Here is a 19,458-nt window from a genome sequence, read left to right on the forward strand (position 1 = left end):
TACTCCCTTCTCGGGGGTGAAAAATATACATTCAAAATAAGTCCAGAATTGGATAAAATGACTAATTCTAAGCAAATTTGGTTCTATAAAGTTTTTTTACTAAGTCAATACTTTTCGAGTTATTTACGAGTGAATATTCATTTTTAACGAAGAAAAACATGTTTTTGGAAGGTTTTTCGCAAATAACTCAAATGGTAACTATTTTATCTAAAAAAATATTCTTGGCACAAATATAGCTTATAAAAAAGTGAAAAAAATAGAGCATGCACAAAGTCTGCAGGCCCAGTAGAAGCAGAATTGTAGCTAATGAAAAGTGAGTCAAATTTCAAATCAAATATTTCAACGTGAAATAACCAAAAATCGGCGTACTTTTCGGGGAAACTCATTACAACTTTTTTAAAGTGTTTAAAAAAAGGTTTACTTTTGTTTTTTAAAATTCTTTTTAAAAAAAACTTCAAACATTAAAAGTAAGTCAGTTACGCTCAAAAATCACCCCCTAATCAGCATCCAAATAAAATTAATCGTTACCGCTTCACAGGTTACTTTTGTTATGTATTGTTTATATGATGTATAAGTTTCATTGGTATAAAAGTGCTCATTTTTGAAAAAATTTTGTTTTAAAATAATTTTTTTTATTTTGAAAAAAATTCAAATTTTTTTCAAAATAACTTAAAAATTATTAGTAACACCGAAAGTCTCAGAGAGTAATAAAATGATTGTTTTGCTTTTCTGAATATTGTGGATTTCTTGTTTTCCTGTTAGACAAGCATTGGTTATGCTATGGCTGTTCAAAATTTGCATACACTCGTGATTAGTGACTCGGTCAAGCAATTTTAACTAGAGCCTTTTCAAAAATAAGCACTTTGAACCGATGAAACTTACAGATCATATTATAAAGAATACATAAGCAAAGTAACTTGTGAAGCGGTAACGATTAATTTAAATTGTTATGCTAATTAGGGGGGGATTTTCGCGATTTATTTACCAAAAAATAAAAAGAACCAACAATATTTTGAGCGTAACTCACTTATTCTTAATGTTAGAAGTTAAAAAAATAAATCTTTATTTAAACACTTTAAAAAAGTTTTAATGAGTTTTCCCCAAAGAGTGCTCCGTTTTTTGGTTACTTCATGTTGAAATATTCGATTTGGAATTTGACGAAAAAGAACCTACATTTCATTAGCTACAATTCTGCTTCTACTGGATCTACAGACTTCATGCATACACCATTTTTTTCACTTTTTTATGGGCTATATTTTTGCTTGGAACATTTTTTTCGATAAAATACTTACTTTTTGAGCTTTTTGCGAAAAACCGTCCAAAAACATGTTTTTCTTTGTTAAAAATGAACATATTCACTCGCAAATAACTCGAAAAGTGTTGACTTAGTGAAAAAACTATATAGAACGAAAGTTGCCTAGAATTAGTCATTTTATCCAATTCCGGATTAATTTTGAATGTATATTTTTCACCCCCGGGAAGGGGGTATTCGCGATTAAACATTTTACAAAAATGAAGGGGATGTAGAATTGTAAACTCTTTCTTATACAATAATAGACAATTTCAACTACCTATTCCCAAATTTTCATCCTTCCTTTATTTTTTTTTTAGGTTTTCCTAATAAAGTTTTGTGTTCTTTGCTCGAGCTAATGTGATTTTCTGACTCGTTCAAGTAACGCGCAACATCTCCACTTGGGCTCCCCTACCATAATGAGTTCTTCATCCAACTTCTGATTGTTTCCACTCTTGCCTCCCATTTATACATCCAGTATATACGTGTTATGTCTGTTTTTCTCGAAAGTTCTAATAATTGCTGTGTCGGGAAGAGGTCAAAGGGGTTGAAAAAAAATTTGCCGGCACGAATTTTTTTTCTTCTTTCGCAATGTTGTTTACTGTTTAGTCTACGTTGACACATAGTGCAATTGAATGTTTACGAACAGAATCTATGTTACAGTAATTAATTCGATTTCAAAACTTTACCCTATTAAAAATAAACAACTTATCGATACAATCATATTATTTATGACATATTTATACTTACATCAGGATGTACTAGAATAACAATAAACTTTTATCTGCTATCTCCCAAAATTCCGCCTATGCTTTTGCATTTGTGTAGAATAAACGGGCATACGTCTAAAATACCGCTTAAACTTCCATTTTGAAATCATTCAAATTGAATTATCGACACCTATTTTTGTTTTAGTTGACATTCAAGATATTTTCTGAGAGAATTTAACATAAAACAGGCAATTTGTTTTAGAAACAGTTTGTTTTAAATGGCACAGCATTAATATTAATAAATATTTCCAACCGTATTATCTGTCAATAATACAGTTTAGGTCTGGATCCCGCGTATGAAAAAAAAGTTGATTAATAGCAAGCTGAAAATTTGTTAATAGTTTATGGGTGTCTAGTCGGACAAACTTTGATGTATGGGAACACTGGAACAGCGGAAGTTTTTATTGTAGAACAATTTAAAAATTTGGAACGTCAGACCACGAAAATTTCCCATGTATTTGGTCGGACAGAACTTCCAATTGATTTGTTACCCTTTCATTAAACTCTCACGCAAAAATCAGACTGCTATTTGTCACCTGTCATAATTCCTGGCATTTGACATGTTCTACGTGTTCCGCTCATTAAAATGCCAAGTTGGTGATAAATAACAGTCTGATTTTTGCAGGACAGCTTAATGAAAGGACAACAAATTAATTGGAAGTTCTGTCCGACAAAATATATGGGACATTTTCCTAGTCTGACGTTCCAAATTTTTAACCTGTTCCACAAATAAAACTTCCCCTGTTCCAGTGTTCCCATACATCAAAGTTTGTCCGACTAGACACCCTTAGCTAATAAAAAATTTTCAGCTTGCTATTAATAAACTTTTTTTCATACGCAGGATCCAGACCTATTCTAGGATGATAAGAAAATATACTATTGAGAGATAATTCAGTTTTGCTTACATAACGTGTAACATTTCACCTTAAAGTTGTTAGGAAGCGACTGAAGCATTGCGCAAGAGAACTCTCTTCTGCTAAGTTAAGTGGTGATTCTAACATTATGCAAAGCTGGTCCAAAGCCATTTGATGGACTTCGTAACCAAATGTAGCAGTTTAACATAAAATAATTCAAAAAAAAAATATTTTGATACGAATATCTCAAAACTCGATTTTTTTACTTACAACGGTTTGATTTCACAAAGACGTCTATACCAAATAGTTTTAATATAAATTGGTGTTTTTTAGCTACCTATTATTTTCCTTTGACTGTGTAATATTTTCTGACAGAGTTGTTTATATTTCTTCATGTGTACCGCCACTTCAACGTTACTGATACAAATGCAATTCTTTAGCTAAAGAAACTATTTGGTTAACGTGTTGGAAATATTGGAAATAAAGTAACTTAATTTTTTAATCTGACATAATATTTTATGACATTCTTATGTAGATAATTCTAAAGGCGATGATAGAGTTTAAAGTGTTCATACAACTATTTTTTACAGGAATTACTGGATTTCGAGGAATGGACATATAACCTTACGTTAGCTAACTTAGATGAAAATGAGCCTGTATGGTATAAATTATATTCGTTTAAAGAAACATATGGCGTGAAAAGTCTAGCAACTGATGAGATAAATAACCTTATTTTAAGGATGGCTGAGAATCCCGATCTTATTAAACAGTATTATAAGTGAGTATCCAAAAAAAAAAAGAACCTGCTGAACAGGCTGAACATGTAGAACCTAATGAACATGCTGAAGATGCCCAACCCCGTGTACCAGGCGATACATTGGTTTATAGCATTATGTGCTATAAAGCTTCTATATTCTAGTTCTAGCTAGAAATTCTTGATTCTCATAGTACACACACGAATTATCAACAAACTATAAATCACAATGTAGTTAGTTAGGGGAGTGCAATTAGAACAAAAATATGCATTGTTTCGGAAAAATTCAAACAAGCTTATATTTTTCTAAAACTTTTTTTGTTATTTTATATACATGTTAAAGTAAAAAGTTCTACTCGCAGATTTGGCCGCTAATTGTTTATTAATTGTTTAAACAATAACAATTGTTTTGTATAAATAATTTTAAAAATATCGATAAATTCATTATTTTACTTTGATCAAATATGTTTCTATTTTGTTGTTGATTATGCTGAATCCGAATATGGCATTGTAATTTGAAAATTCCTATACAGAAGCTCTTATACAGTGTGTCTGTAAAAAAAGTTATTCTTAATAAAATACTCTGTATAGTCAAAAATCTAAAACTCAACCATCGGATATCAAATTTTATCAATTTTATACGAGTTATGTCAAAAATATGAATTACGTTAAAGGGTAAAGTACCTTTATATTCCAGAATATCAAAAAATGCTATTATGAAAAGTTGTTTGGAATTAGAAACTATGTCTAAATATACAATTACATCATTCTAATCGAAAAAAAAATTTCAATTTTTTCTCAAAATTACGGATACTCATCATCATTTTATTACAAATCTAAGATACAATCATCAGATATCATACTTTTTTAATTTTCTACGGGGTATGTAAGAAACATTAATTTTTCTTAAGAGTTAAGTGCCTTTATTATTCACAATATTTTAATTAGAAAGGTTTAATTAAACACTAAAACAAATTTTTTAATTCCAAACAGCTTTCCTTAATAACAATTTTTAATATTGTGAAATGTAAAGGTACTTTACTCTTGAGTGAAATTCATATTTTTTGACATACCTCGTATAACATTAATTAAATTTGATATTTGATGATTGTATCTTAGAATATATACGATGCAGAGTATTTTATAGAGAATATCTTTTTTTCGTAAAACTGATAATAAAAAACTTATCAATAGGTTCCAAGTTACGCAGACATACTGTATAAGAGCTAAAATTTTTTTTGCTGAAAATTTATTATTGTTGAAGCTTATTATTAAATGTATTTTAGGTAAGTTTTACAGAAAAAAGTTTTGATCACTTTGTATAAACATTTTTTTAGCTGGTAATTTTCGGTTTTTGTATTACATTTTTGTTATCTTTCTTAATTTTCTTAAAAAGAAATAGTTTTATAATAGTTTTTCTTAAAAAGAAATATTTTAAAGATTACGTCCTAAGCTTTAAAAAAGCACGTATAAAACTGTAATAAATCTGTTCAAACTTGAGTAATACCGTCAAAGAGGTGGTAATTCTATAAAATTACGAAGATTTCAAAAATTACAATTTTTGAGACGTCATATGATTTGAATTAAATTTTTGAGGTAAGATGCTTGAAAGGTAAGTTGTGCCAAATTGAGAGTTTTATAAGAAAACTTGTATTAGTTACACATTTTTAAATCATTTTTAAACAAAATTCATGTAAAGCTTATTTTCCGCCCACACCGTACTTATTCCCATACATTTTATTTCTTTCTATTACAACCATAAGATAGCTTAATTTTTCTTCTTTCATGTTCAATTTGTAAAATTTTATTTGATCAATTAGTTAAAGACTTACATTAAAATAACTCAACCGTGCACTTCGCCGTACGTTAGTTTACAATGCGCCAATGTTTGTGAGAAGGGTGACTTTAGCGTTATAAATAAAAAATTAGAGAAGGTACAGATTTAATTTTATAAAATTCTTTATATAATTTTGTTTTGTAATATTTTCTGAATTTTTCAATGGTCAAGTCAGTTTTGTTCTAAAATTAATATTTTCGGAGTTATTTAAAAAAACATCTAATTTCGTAGTTCATTTGTTTAATAAAAAATTAAACACCCACTTCTCGAGTAGAACTTTTTGATATGTTGTTTATTAAACATATCTTAATGACAATACAAAAAGTTCTATCTTGTTTGATTTTTTCCGAAGTGAAAGTCTCTCTGTGTCTCTTGTCGTTTCTCATTACTGAGGATCGTGCTTTCTTCGAATGTTCCTAAAAAATGTTCTCCCGTGGTCTTTCCTCCAAAGAGGCTCCTAGCTTTAATATTTTATTGACAATACCATCTTCTTCAGGTGATTTGTTGTTGTTTATACTTTTAAGACTGATTCAATTTCCTCTTCGGTTATATCAAGAAGTTTCTCTCATCCTTGATTCATCATTGCTGGGGTTTCTACCTCTGGAATGTGATCATCTCGACTGTATAATGTTGTATAGTATTTTTCGATGATTTTCAGGTTATCTTGTTATTAATATGACATCTTTATTATTGTTTTAATTTACACTGACTGGCACAAAAAACGGCCACCCCAAAAATGGGGGTAATATTTTTTGATGTCTTGAATTTCCTAAACCTGTTGTCTGATTTAAGTGATGTTTTCAATATGTTATAGCATTATTCTTGAACAAAATTTCTGTAATAATATTCTTGCTGGACAGGTAAACTATCATTGTATACCGGGTGTACCAATCAAACTGTGTTTTATTCTCAAAGTTCACCACACTTTATTGAATATTCTAGCATTTATAAAATACTGAAATTAACACTGAACTATAGCCTCAGGTTTTAATAACATTTTGTTTTTTGATTCATCTTGAGTTGTACTTTAACAACTAGCCATGTTCTTAATTAATACAGGGTGTTTTTAAATAAGTGCCCGGTATACAATGATAATTTACCTGTCTAGCAACAATTTTATTACAGCAATATTGTTAAAAGATAAGGCTATAAAATATTAAAAAAATCACTTAAATCGGACAACAGCTTTAGGAAATTCAAGACATCAAATATTACCCATTTTGTGGGGTGGCCGTTTTTGTGCCGGTCAGTGTATAAATGTTCCACGTTCCTGCCTGCAACTTAACTATTTGAACTTTTAGGTTTTTTGTTCGATAATGTGAGTTATTTATTTAGTTTCAAGCTCCGAGGAGATCCATAAACTACGTCGTTAAAAAGGGGGAGGGGGTCTTTGCCTATTACGACGGTATACGACAGGGGGAGGGGGCCATGAGTGCACATCCGACGTCGTTTGATGTTCACGAATATAAAAAAAATTACCCTATTTTAGAATTAAAAAGAATTATTAGGTATATTACTTTTATCGCATACTTTTCATTTCGTTTTTATAACTTTACAGCCTTAATAATGTTGCTAGCAGTTTTGTACAGAATAACAAACAATAAAACATTGTCCTATGTATTTAAACAAACGCTTCTATAAAGAACAACGTCTGGAAGCAATAAATAATATTAAACTGTTCATTTATTTACTCAATACTCTGTGTGAAACAATTCTACAAGAATGAATAGATATAAAATATTCTATTTTATTTAGTTACTACATTGCATTTATACTTAATAAAAGAAATGGTATTATATGATGCAGTTAAGAAAGCATATCGGAACTCCGATAAAATATTGTCTTTTGTCCCAATAAAGCTAATTGGTTGTACAGTATGTACAGTAAATTGAGAGAAAAAAGTACGCGGATATTAATGAACTACATAGTAAGTAAATAAACTTTGATAGCTAACTTTCAAATCCAGAAATATCATGGAATTTTAAAAAAATCACTAAAAAGGGGGGTCATGAGTTGCAATTTCGACGTCGATATGAGGGGGGGTCAACTGTAAACGACGCTTTACGACGGATGGGGGGGGAGGGTATTAAAAAGTCTGAAATTTTTACGACGTAGTTTATGGATGTTCCCATTATACGCCTTCATTCGATTGTCACGGTCTCTTCAAGGGTGATATATCACTCGAAGAATTTACGTCCCACACCAGCAAATTATTTATTTTTCTTTTGGTTAGTGTCCATGTTTCGCTCCCATACGCGACTGCTGGTCGTATTATGGTGTTATATATCTGGATTTTTGCACCTCTTGAGAGACGTTTTAAAGTCATTAGATGTTTCATTGTGTTAGTAATCGAAGTAAATGTGACATATGTAATGTCTGCTACCATAGTTCTTCTTCCCTTCTTTACGATTAATTCATAAGGCACACAATAAAGAAAAATGCAAAAAATTATTGAAAATCATATAATGCTAATATTATCATGAATCTATTTTTTGATATTATATCACAGACGACAGAAAGTCGTATAACCTTTAAGGGGATATCCTAGTGTAAAAGTACGAAATTCATATACTTTTTGGGAATTTCTAAAATAAAAAGTACTATACCAATTGTTTTGAAAATTAGCACGAGCATTTACTATAAAAAGAAGTACACGCAAAACAACTTTCATAAAAAAATATTGAAAATTAAACGATTTATACGCCATCTACTGGCACCGTGAAAATAAATACATAGCTCCACTGCTGCAGTGATTGGGACTAATAGAGATCCTGAAACATAAAATTTCAAAGTTATTATATTCAGTATTTTTTATGAAAATTGTTTTACATATACTTCTTTTTATAGTAAATACTCGTGAAAATTTTGAAAACAATTGGTACAGTATTTTTTATTTTAGAAATTCCCAAAAAAAAGTATATTAGTATTAGTATGGTATAGTTAGACCCAAACCCAGACATCCAGAGAGTCCGGTTTGGGGGGGAGATGGGGGAGAAATCGGTAAATTAGTAGTTTTTTTTAGGTTTTTCGTCAATATTTCTAAAACTATGCTTTAGGGTAAGGAATGTTCTATAGAAAAATGTTCTACATAAAATTTAAAACAAAAAAGGTTCTATACATAATTGTTATAAAATCAACGGTTCCAGAGTTACGGAGGGTGAAAAGTGGAGGTTTTCGATACTTTTTATATTTACCGATTTCTCCCCCCTCTCCCCCCAAACCCGACGCTCAAAATTGTGTGACTTTTTTCTGAACATTATGTGGACCATATAGAACAATTTGGTGTTGGAGGATAACTTTCACTTTGGATGTCTGGGTTTTTAGTATAGTTATATCATAAATATTGCCCAAAAAATATAAAAAGTATCGAAAACCTCGACTTTTCACCCTCCGTAACTCTGGAAGCGTTGATTTTATAACAATTATGTATAGAACATTTTTTGTTTTAAATATTTCATGTAGAATATTTTTGTATATAACATTGTTTACGCTAAAGCATAGTTTTAGAAATATTGACGAAAAACGTAAGAAAACTACTAATTTACCGGCTTCTCTCCCATCTCCCTCCCAAACCGGACGCTCAAAATGGTGTAACTTTTTACTCAACAATATGTGGACCATATAGAACATTTTGGTGTTGGAGGAAAACTTTTACTTTGGATGTTTGGGTTAGGCCTTTTTTTGGACCAGTTATATTACACTACCTCCGTAACTTTGGAACCATTCATTTTAGAAAAATTATGCATAGGGCATTTTTTATTTGAAATTTAATGTAGAACAATTTTGTATAGAGGGTTGTTCATGCTAAACCGCATAGTTTTAGAAATATTGGCGAAAAACTTAAAAAACTATGAATTTACCGATTTCTCCCCCCTCTCCCCCCCAAATCCGACGCTCAAAATGGTCTGACTTTTTTCTGGACATTGTGTGGACCATATAGAACAATTTGGTGTTGAAGGATAACTTTCACTTTGGATGTCTGGGTTATGCCATCTTTTGGATCAACTATACTAAACTATATGATACAATTGATCCAAAAGATGGCATAACTCAGACATCCAAAGTGAAAGTTATCCTCCAACACCAAATTGTTCTATGTGATCCACATAATGTTCAGAGAAAAGTCACACCATTTTGAGCATCGGGTGTGGGGGGGGGAGAGGGGAGAAATCGGTATATTCGTAGTTTTTTACGTTTTTCGTCAATATTTCTAAACCTATGCAGTTTAGCATTAACAAGCTTCTATACAAAAATGTTTTACATTAATTTTAAAATAAAAAGGCTCTATACTTAATCCTTCTAAAATTAACGGTTCCAAAGTTACGGAGGTAGTGTATAATTGGTCCAAAAAAAGGACTAACCCAGACATTAAAAGTAAAAGTTTTCCTTCAACAACAAATTGTTGTATATGGTCCACATACTGTTCAGTAAAAAGTTACACCATTTTGAGCGTCCGGTTTGGGGGGAGATGGGCGAGAAGTCGGTAAATTAGTAGCTTTTTGAAGTTTTTCGTCCATATTTATAAAACTATGCTTTAGCGTAAACAATGTTTTATACACAAACGTTCTACATAAAATTTAAAACCAAAAATGTTCTATACATAATTGTTATAAAATCAACGGTTCCAGAGTTACAAAGGGTGAAAAGTGGAGGTTTTCGATACTTTTTATATTTTTTGGACAATTGATGATGATTTTGGGTGGTGAGGTTGACGTTTCTTCAAGGGCTTATCACTAACACACCATCGGCCACTAAAATGGCAAATTTTGTTTACAAAACACAATCATGGTAAAGAAACTTTCTTTCATCGGTAACAATATTATAAATTGCCGAAGAAATATATACAGTATCGAAAACCTACACTTTTCACCCTTCGTAATTCTATAACCGTTGATTTTATAACAATTATGTATAGGAACTTTTTTGTTTTAAATTTTATGTAGAACATTTTTGTAGAGAACATTGTTTACACTAAAGCATAGTTTTAGAAATATTGACGAAAAACTTAAAAAAAACTACTAATTTACCGACTTCTCCCCCATCTCCCCCCCAAACCGGACGCTCAAAATGGTGTAACTTTTTACTGAACAATATATGCACCATATAGAACAATTTGGTCTATGAGAAAAACTTTTACTTTGGATGTCTGGGTTAGACCTTTTTGGACCAATTATTCTATACTACCTCCGTAACTTTGGAACCGTTCATTTTATAAAGATTATGCATAGGATCTTTTTTATTTTAAATTCGTCTGACTTTTTTCTGAGCATTATTTGGACCATATAGAACAATTTGGTGTTGGAGGATAACTTTCACTTTGGATGTCTGGGTTTAGGTTTAGTTATACCATATTATATGAATTTCGTACTTTTACACTAGGGTAGCCCCTTAAGTTAAATTAAATTAACAATAACATGAAAAGCAGTATCCATTCTCAAATGTGGTCTCGAGGTAAGGAAGTACAAAACTCAAAGAAGTAACACAAAATGTATATACATTTTGTGGTACTTCTTTGAGTTTTGTACTTCCTTAAATTAACAATAAGTTACTTAATATTAAAATCGAGTTGGGGATTTTTAAGGTATTTAATTCAATAATCATGTTTCATGTCATTCCCTAAAATAGATTTTTGTAATTATTAGATATAACATTGTGTCGACGAGATACTAGATAGTTTGAATAATTAAAAATTAATCGTTTTTTAGATACAAATTCCGCGGAAGCGATATTTCCATTGAAGATGAATGTGGTAAAACGTGCCAAAAAAATTTATTGTGTTCAATGGTCACTACTCAATATGCAGATGATGGCGTATGCAAAAAATTATTGAAGTTGTTTAAAAAGTCAAGAAAACTTAAAGGTCCTCGTCGAATGAGTCTTTTACTAAACTAAAAAATTAAATTTTTTTGTGATTATCGTATTTATTTTAACATATTATTAAATTTTTTATTCAAATCTATCGTTTATTTCCTAATCTAGTCATATTATTAATTATTACCAATAATATGTCGAATGAATGTCAAATGTGTAGAGTCAAAAGGACGACCGGGCCGATTTCGAACACTCAAATTTACTGTCCATCTTCAGGTCTCCGGTAAGAAACTAAACATTCCATATATGTATTTGGCACCTAGGAGTTTTCTATTGGTTCCTTGTGGCACGCGTCATATTTCAACCAATACGCGGCGAGTGCCAAACGCATATACGGAATGTTATTCGGTGCGAAATTCATATACGGAATGTTAAATATTCGTAGACTAAAAAAGACGACTTTTTATTAAGTCAGTTAAAGAAGACTGATTTTAAAATATTTTGTTAATGTATTATTAAATAAAAATAAAACAAGTCATATGGAATGTTATTTGGCGCGAAATTCATATACGGAATGTTAAATGTTCGTAGATCAAAAAAGACGAATATTTTCGTCTGGTAGTACACAGCCCTAAACTTCAACAGAAATAACAGAATTGAATTGCTGAAACATAAATCTAAACATACTATACAACACGTGCAAGTCATTAAAAATTCTGCGAAAGCGAAATAGTCAAATAAAGAAATAATAACGTCTCTCAAATCTATACCATACCATTCCATTTATAAATTTCGCATCAAATAACATTCCATATAGATAATAATTGTTTTATTTTCTTTAATATACTATTGTGTATCAATTTGGCAATCAAAGATAGAAAAAAAATTTAATTTTTTTAATATAACGCGGGCACATAAATTTGATACACCCTGTATATTGATTTGTAAATATTTATTAGAAGTTAGCTTTCACGCAAGGTGGTTTCTCCTTAATGAGTTTTCCATGAAGAATTAAAGACATTTGTAAATAAGTGAAAGGAACATTTATTTAGGATTATAATTTTAAAAAGATTGTTTTGTTATTACGGTAAAGGTAAAACCACAGGTAATTTTAATTATTAGTTGTTAGAAAAATTAATGGTAGAAAGATTTGGAATTTTAAATCTGTTTGTGTAAGGACAAGAATATTTAGATAATTTCCGAAAAGTGATTAAGTTGAGTAGAAATATTGATTGAAAGAATGACTGGGTTTTTTTTGAATGAAAAAGAGTAAGGTGGAGAGAGAAATGTTTCTGATTGGCTTGGCAATTTGGAATGAGGAAAGAGAGGTTTGAATGTTGAGACAGTTTTGGAAAAGAAAGATCATTGTGTTACCGGCATCCGTGAGGAGCAGTCAAAAGTTTTCGTGAGTAGTTCAGAAGCAAGTACTAGTGGTTGTTTTGATAGTGAAAGTAGCTGAAAAGTGGAACGAGAGACAAATCAAATCGAGAAGAAATACCTCTTTGATTCTGTAAAGTCCAAGAGAGTAAGTTACAAGAATTATCGTTACTAAAATTATTTGTGACACCAAGTAAAAAAGATACTTCTGTCTCAGGAGATTATTGTCGAGAGAAAGAGAGGAGAGAAATTTGGAGTTTATTGAACGAGTACTGATCAAAAGAAGCCTGGCTTGTGTTTTGGAGAAATAGTTGCTGGTATGCTGCTGGATTTTTGCTGAGAACGGAGAGGGCTTTAATTGGTAGCCTAACATAATCAACAAGGAGAAGCTGTTTGGGTCAAGAGGAGACATCATTGTGTGTGAATCAAAAAGGTCAGTCAATAATCCATGTGATAGATTTTCTTTATAATCAGAAGTTAAATTTTTTTACGTGAAAGCATATGCATTTAAGATTCCAACATTTCAAAAATTTAATAGGAAGTATAAGTAATTTTGCGAATACCAAATTTGTTTGTTTAGCTTAATAGCTTGTATTAATGGTATCAAGAACCAAGCGATAAATATTTTTTTGAATTAGATTAATTTATATGATAAAGATTTCATTTGGACAATTATGCCCACAGAATTTAATTGATAAATTTACAAAGCATTGCTTTTGATAATAAAGGTATTTGTATGTGTTTATTTATGGTATTTCTATTTACTTCCTTTTCCTATTTTTATTCCGATAAGTAGGGAGCGGATTTTATGCTAAATGCATATTGCATGCATATTTCGCATATTTGAGAACTTTACTAAATTTTGCATATTTTTAAAAAACCATGCATATTAAAAAAACATGCATATTTTGTGTCTATTTAAAAACATTTAGGCATTTATTTAAAAACAAGTCCAAAAAAAAATTTAAATTTTTTAATTCGACACAAAATATTTCCCCGTACAGGCGTTCGTATCTATTCATTCGAGAACTACCTGTATAGAGACGGCTCATTCACTGCATTTTCATTTTTTCTTAGAAAATACCCGATCTTCACACAAAGTGCTTATAGTACGCCGGCCGTTATGAAATGATTGTAGGATAGTAGGATGTTAAAATGATGAAGGACGGTTGGCCGGGAAATCCGAATTTTATTTACTTTTATTATATTTAGTACAATTTGTATCCCAATTTAGTAGGTACCTATTAGGGATGGCGGTTTTTGACAAAACACCGGTTTTCGGTTATACCGGTTTTTTTTGCTTACGGTTTAACTTGGCGGTTATAACCGGCCAAAAAAACCGGTTTTTGTAAAACCGGTTTTCGGTTTTTTTAATCCAATAGGTAACAAAGTTACATTTACAATGCACTTTAGTTTGCGATACTCCATTCGACTCGATATCAATATGATCAAAATTAGTACTATCGAAAGAACATCAATATCAATATACTTAAATAAAACACAATTTTTAATAAACCCATTTTATTCTATTAACTAATATATTTATTTATTATTTTACTATTATTATTATCCCAGACTCTTTGAAATGGGATTTAAAAAAATAATATCAACATAAATATTTTACTTAAAAATAAATTGGATAATGCAATAATTTATCTTTAATTTTTATTACCATCAAAAAATATTTATCATAACATATTACTTTTAACACGTTTGTATATTTGTAGAATAGGTACTTTTTAACTCATTTAATACTTCCTGTATGGGTATATCGTTTTGAAAACGTAGAGAAATTCTTGGAGATTCGTATTCGTAATATCAGTAATTCGACATTCATAGTCAGAGCATTATTTTTGGTAATCAGAAAAAGTCATTCACCCACTTTCAATGTCAAGAGTTAAGTGTGAAAAATAGATGATGTTTGTTTCTAATTCAACCAGATCACTTCTTATGTAAATATTATGATTACAAACACCTTTTCAAGGGAATATTATAATAAAACTTAATAATTGTTTCTGGCTGATGTGAGATTGAACTTTCAGTTTGCTTTTGTATTTATAAAATAAAATAAAATTTGAATTATGGTTTTGTTTTGGAATAATTACTTGAGAATAATAATTATGTTTGGGATCCAAAATAATACCTATCCTAATCCTAATCACCGTAAAAGCCTAATAACCGGTTTTAACTTTAAAAAGAAAAAACCGGTTATAACCGGGACAAAAAAATCAACCGGTAAAACTGGTTATTGCGAAATAAAAAAAAACGGTTTTAGGTTTAAACCGGTAGGTTTTTCTTATCCCTAGTACCTTTGATTCTGGTTAGGGATGGCGGTTTTTGACAAAACACCGGTTTTCGGTTATACCGGTTTTTTTTGCTTACGGTTTAACCTGGCGGTTATAACTGGCCAAAATTACATTTACAATGCACTTTAGTTTGCGATACTTCATTCGACTCGATATCAATATGATCAAAATTAGTACTATCGAAAGAACATCAATATCCATATAAATAAAACACAATTTTTAATAAATCCATTTTATTCTATTAACTAATATATCTATTTATTATTTTACTATTATTATTATCGCAGACTCTTTGAAATGGGATTTAAAAAAATAATATCAACATAAATATTTTACTTAAAAATAAATTGGATAATGCAATAATTTATCTTTAATTTTTACTACCATCAAACAATATTTATCATAATGTATTACTTTTAACACGTTTGTATATTTGTAGAATAGGTACTTTTTAACTCATTTAATACTTCCTGTATGGGTGCATCGTTTTGAAAACGTAGAGAAATTCTTGGAGATTCGTATTCGTAATATCAGTAATTCGATATTCATAGTCAGAGCATTATTTTTGGTAATCAGAAAAAGTCATTCACCCACTTTCAATGTCAAGAGTTAAGTGTGAAAAATAGATGATGTTTGCTTCTAATTCAACCAGATCACATCTTATGTAAATATTATGATTACAAACACCTTTTCAAGGGAATATTGTAATAAAACTTAATAATTGTTTCTGGCTGATGTGAGATTGAGCTTTCAGTTTGCTTTTGTATTTATAAAATAAAATTTGAATTATGGTTTTGTTTGGAATAATTACTTGAGAATAATAATTATGTTTGGGATCCAAAATAATACCTGTCCTAATCTTAATCACCGTAAAAGCCTAATAACCGGTTTTTACTTTAAAAAGAGAAAACCGGTTATAACCGGGACAAAAAAAACCGGTAAAACCGGTTATTGCGAAGTAAAAAAAAACGGTTTTAGGTTTAAACCGGTAGGTTTTTCCCATCCTTAATTCTGGTGATTCTTTTAAATCCCCTATTGTTAAGAGAATTTACACCATTAACCATAGTTTTACGATTTTCTAACGGAAATTGAAATATTCATGCTTTAGATCAGATCCCGTCTTTAAACGGCTTTAAAACTTTGGAGGACATATGCGAAATTTTTAATGGAAATTTTGAAATTGATTTTGGTACAGAATTTTCGGCTTTAACAAGTTATTTTAAATACGCCCCAATTACTTCTGTTGATGTTGAAAGGAGTTTTTCAAGTTATAAAAATATTTTATCTGATCAAAGAAAATGTTACCTCGTAAAAAATTTGGAAAAACACATTGTAGTGAATTATAATCGAAGATATATAGGGTGTCCAGAAACTCTACCGACAAACGAAGACAGGAGATCTTCAGATAATTTTAAGTTAAATTAACCCAATTTACTTAGTCCGAAAATGCTTCCTAAGGGAGCTAGAGCTCTTTGAAGATGGCGTCTTGTAATTAGTTTTTCTTAAATACCTGCAGAACGCTTCCATTTAGAAAAACAAAAGTTGGTACGCGTATTTATCTTCAAGATATAAATCTAATCCATCCATTACAAATTTCTAGTACCGATCATAGGCGTCCGTTTTGGGTAGGGCAACGGATATTTTATCACATAACTTTTTTATCTTTAACTTTTATGCATTTCTGACACTGGATTATTAAATTATGGAGTATTCTAGTACTAAAATGTACTCTTGTTTTAAATCTGTAGGACACCCCGTTTTCTAGAAAAATCGATTTGAAAATTTTTCGCTCTTTGAATTAAAAAATTTTTTTCAAAAAAAAACTGTTTAGAAAGACCAAAACTGGTACATTTATTTATATTCCATAGATAAATCGATTTCATTAATTGCGAATTTCTAGTACTGGTCATAGGCGTCCGTTTTGGGTAGGTCAAAAGTTATTTTTTAGCATAACTTTTTATCTTGAATGTTTGAGCATTTTTGACACTAGATTATTAAATTATGAGGTATTCGAGTACTAAAAGTTACTCTTTAAACTTTAAGTTAAACTTTATGTTGGTAAAATACTTCGTTTTTTGTTGAAAAGTTCTTTCCATTTTTTTTTTCAAATTCCAAAAATGAAAAATTTCAAATCGATTTTTCTAGAAAACGGTGGTCCTATCGACTTAAAGCAAGAGTACCTTTTAGTACTAGAATACCTCACAATTTAATAATACGGTGTCAAATATGCATAAAAGTTAAGAACAAAAAAGTTATGCGTTAAAATACCCGTTGCTCTACCCAAAACGGACGCCCATGACCGGTACTAGAATTTTGCGATAGATGGAATCGATTCATCTCTGAAAACTAAATAAGCATACCAATTTTCGTTTTTCTAAATCTAAGCGTTCTGGAGGTATTTAAGAAAAACTAATTTCATGACGCCATCTTAAAAGAGCTCTAGCTCCCTTAAGAGCATTTTCGGACTAGGTGAATTGGGTTAAATTGTCTTAAAATTATCTGAGGAATCTCCTCTCTTCGTTTGTCGGTAAAGTTTCTGGACACCCTGTATACAGGGTGAGGCAAATAAAGGGCCTATTAGAAATATCTCGAGAACTAAAGGCAACAGAATCGTGAAAATTTGAATTAAGGGGTTTTGAAGAGTCATCTATTTAATGAAAATATTTTCATCTATTTGCTACTTCCGGTTGTACCGGAAGTTGCTTATAACTTCGTTTTTTTAAATAGGACACCCTGTATATTTTTACATTTTTGGATTCTCTTCGATGTCTTCTTTTTTAAAATATATGGTTTTGTAATGTTATAAGGGTATTTTAAAAGATAATTACGTTTTTGTATTAATTTCGTAGCAAAATTCACACCCTGTAGAAATGTAATACTTTGACATATAAAACTCTACTTACGTTCAAATGGTTTTTAATATAGTCTACTATTGTTAAGAGTCATTAGTATAGCTAAATTTTTATTCTTAGTATACAGGGTTGGTCGAAACTCGGAATGAATATTTTCTGAGTTTTCTTAAATAGAACACCCTGTATTTTAGTAGTGTAATGAAATGATATGTTATAGTACTTTTTTATTTCTTAAGCATTCCCTATACCTAACTGCTTTAATTTGTGCTTAATTGTGAATCGCATCAACAATCTTAACTACGTAGGTATTTTTATAGCTAAACCATTATTGGTAATTTTAAGAATTAGTCTGGATTAATATGTATTTATTTCTGAAAAATTATTTGTGATTGAATTTTTTCACGGCCAACCTAATAAAATTTTAAGTATTTTTTGTTGCAATTAATGTTTAGCTTGAATCACCAATAACTCACAAATTAAAGCAATTAGGTATAGGGAATACTTATAAAATAAAAAAGTACCATGAAATATAATTTCATTACAGTACTAAAATACAGGGTGTTCCATTTAGGAAAACTCAGAAAATATTCATTCTGAGTTTCGACCAACCCTGTATACTAAAATTTCAAAATTAGCTATATTAATGAATCTTAACAGTAGTAGACTATATTAAAAATCACTTGAACGTAAGCAGAGTTTTTAATGTCAAACTGTTACAATTCTACAGGGTGTGAATATTGCTACGAAATTAATAAAAAAACGTAAATATCTTTTAAAATACCCTGTATAATTATACAAAATCTCATATTTTAAGAAAGAAGATATTGAGGAGAATCCAAAAATGCAAAAATATACAGGGTGTCCCATTTAAAAAAACGAAGTTATATGCAACTTCCGGTATAACCGGAAGTTGCAAAGAGATGAAAATATTTTCATTTAATAGATCATACTTCAAAACCCCTACATTCCAATTTTCATGATTCTGTTACCTTTAGTTCTCGAGATATTTCTAATAGGCCAGTTATCTGCCTCACCTTATATTGTTTTATTTTAAATAGGTAACTGTTGGTATCAGTTTTTGTAAAAAATGTGAATAAATTGCATATATAAAAAATAATGATTTTATTTGAAAGATAATAAATAAAATTGCCGCCCCCCCTATAAAAGAACCCCCTAGAATTGAATAGATTGTGGTTTCTCCAAATGCGCATTTTTTGAATTTTTGTGCATATCTTGCGCATATTTCGTAATTTTTTACTGCATATATATGCGCATATTTCATCAAAATTGATCGCATATAAATCCGCTCCCTACCGATAAGGATCAAGTAAGAGATACTGAAGCCACGAGAAAGGATAAGTATAACCAAGATAATTTAATTATTTTTTTATGACAAAAAGGCACCCTGAGATTTTTTTATTTATTTTTATGTATGATTTGCGACAATTAAATAATTAATCAAAAAAATAATAATTAATATCAAAGTAATAGAAAGCAGATCATAACAATACATTAACAAAATATTTTAAAATCAGTTTTCTTTAACTTACTTAAAGTCGTCTTTTTTAGTCTAAAAATATTTAAGATTCCACATATGAATTTCGCA

At 30.0% G+C, this 19,458-nt stretch overlaps 1 protein-coding gene across 1 annotated transcript in view; it reads left to right on the plus strand.

The window, feature by feature from the left end:
* The window catches only part of LOC114337213 (sphingomyelin phosphodiesterase 1), a 52,619-nt gene extending 41,158 nt beyond the window's left edge, over positions 1 to 11,461 (plus strand). The window contains exons 9-10 of the mRNA XM_028287618.2: positions 3,506 to 3,693; positions 11,212 to 11,461. Coding sequence (XP_028143419.2) covers positions 3,506 to 3,693; positions 11,212 to 11,398 — 375 coding nt within the window. The 3' untranslated portion in view covers positions 11,399 to 11,461. The remainder of the gene's footprint in view (positions 1 to 3,505; positions 3,694 to 11,211) is intronic.
* Positions 11,462 to 19,458: the final 7,997 nt, after the last annotated feature.

Source organism: Diabrotica virgifera, chromosome 1 (assembly GCF_917563875.1).
Source record: "Diabrotica virgifera virgifera chromosome 1, PGI_DIABVI_V3a".
Classification (NCBI taxonomy): Eukaryota; Metazoa; Arthropoda; class Insecta; order Coleoptera; family Chrysomelidae; genus Diabrotica; species Diabrotica virgifera.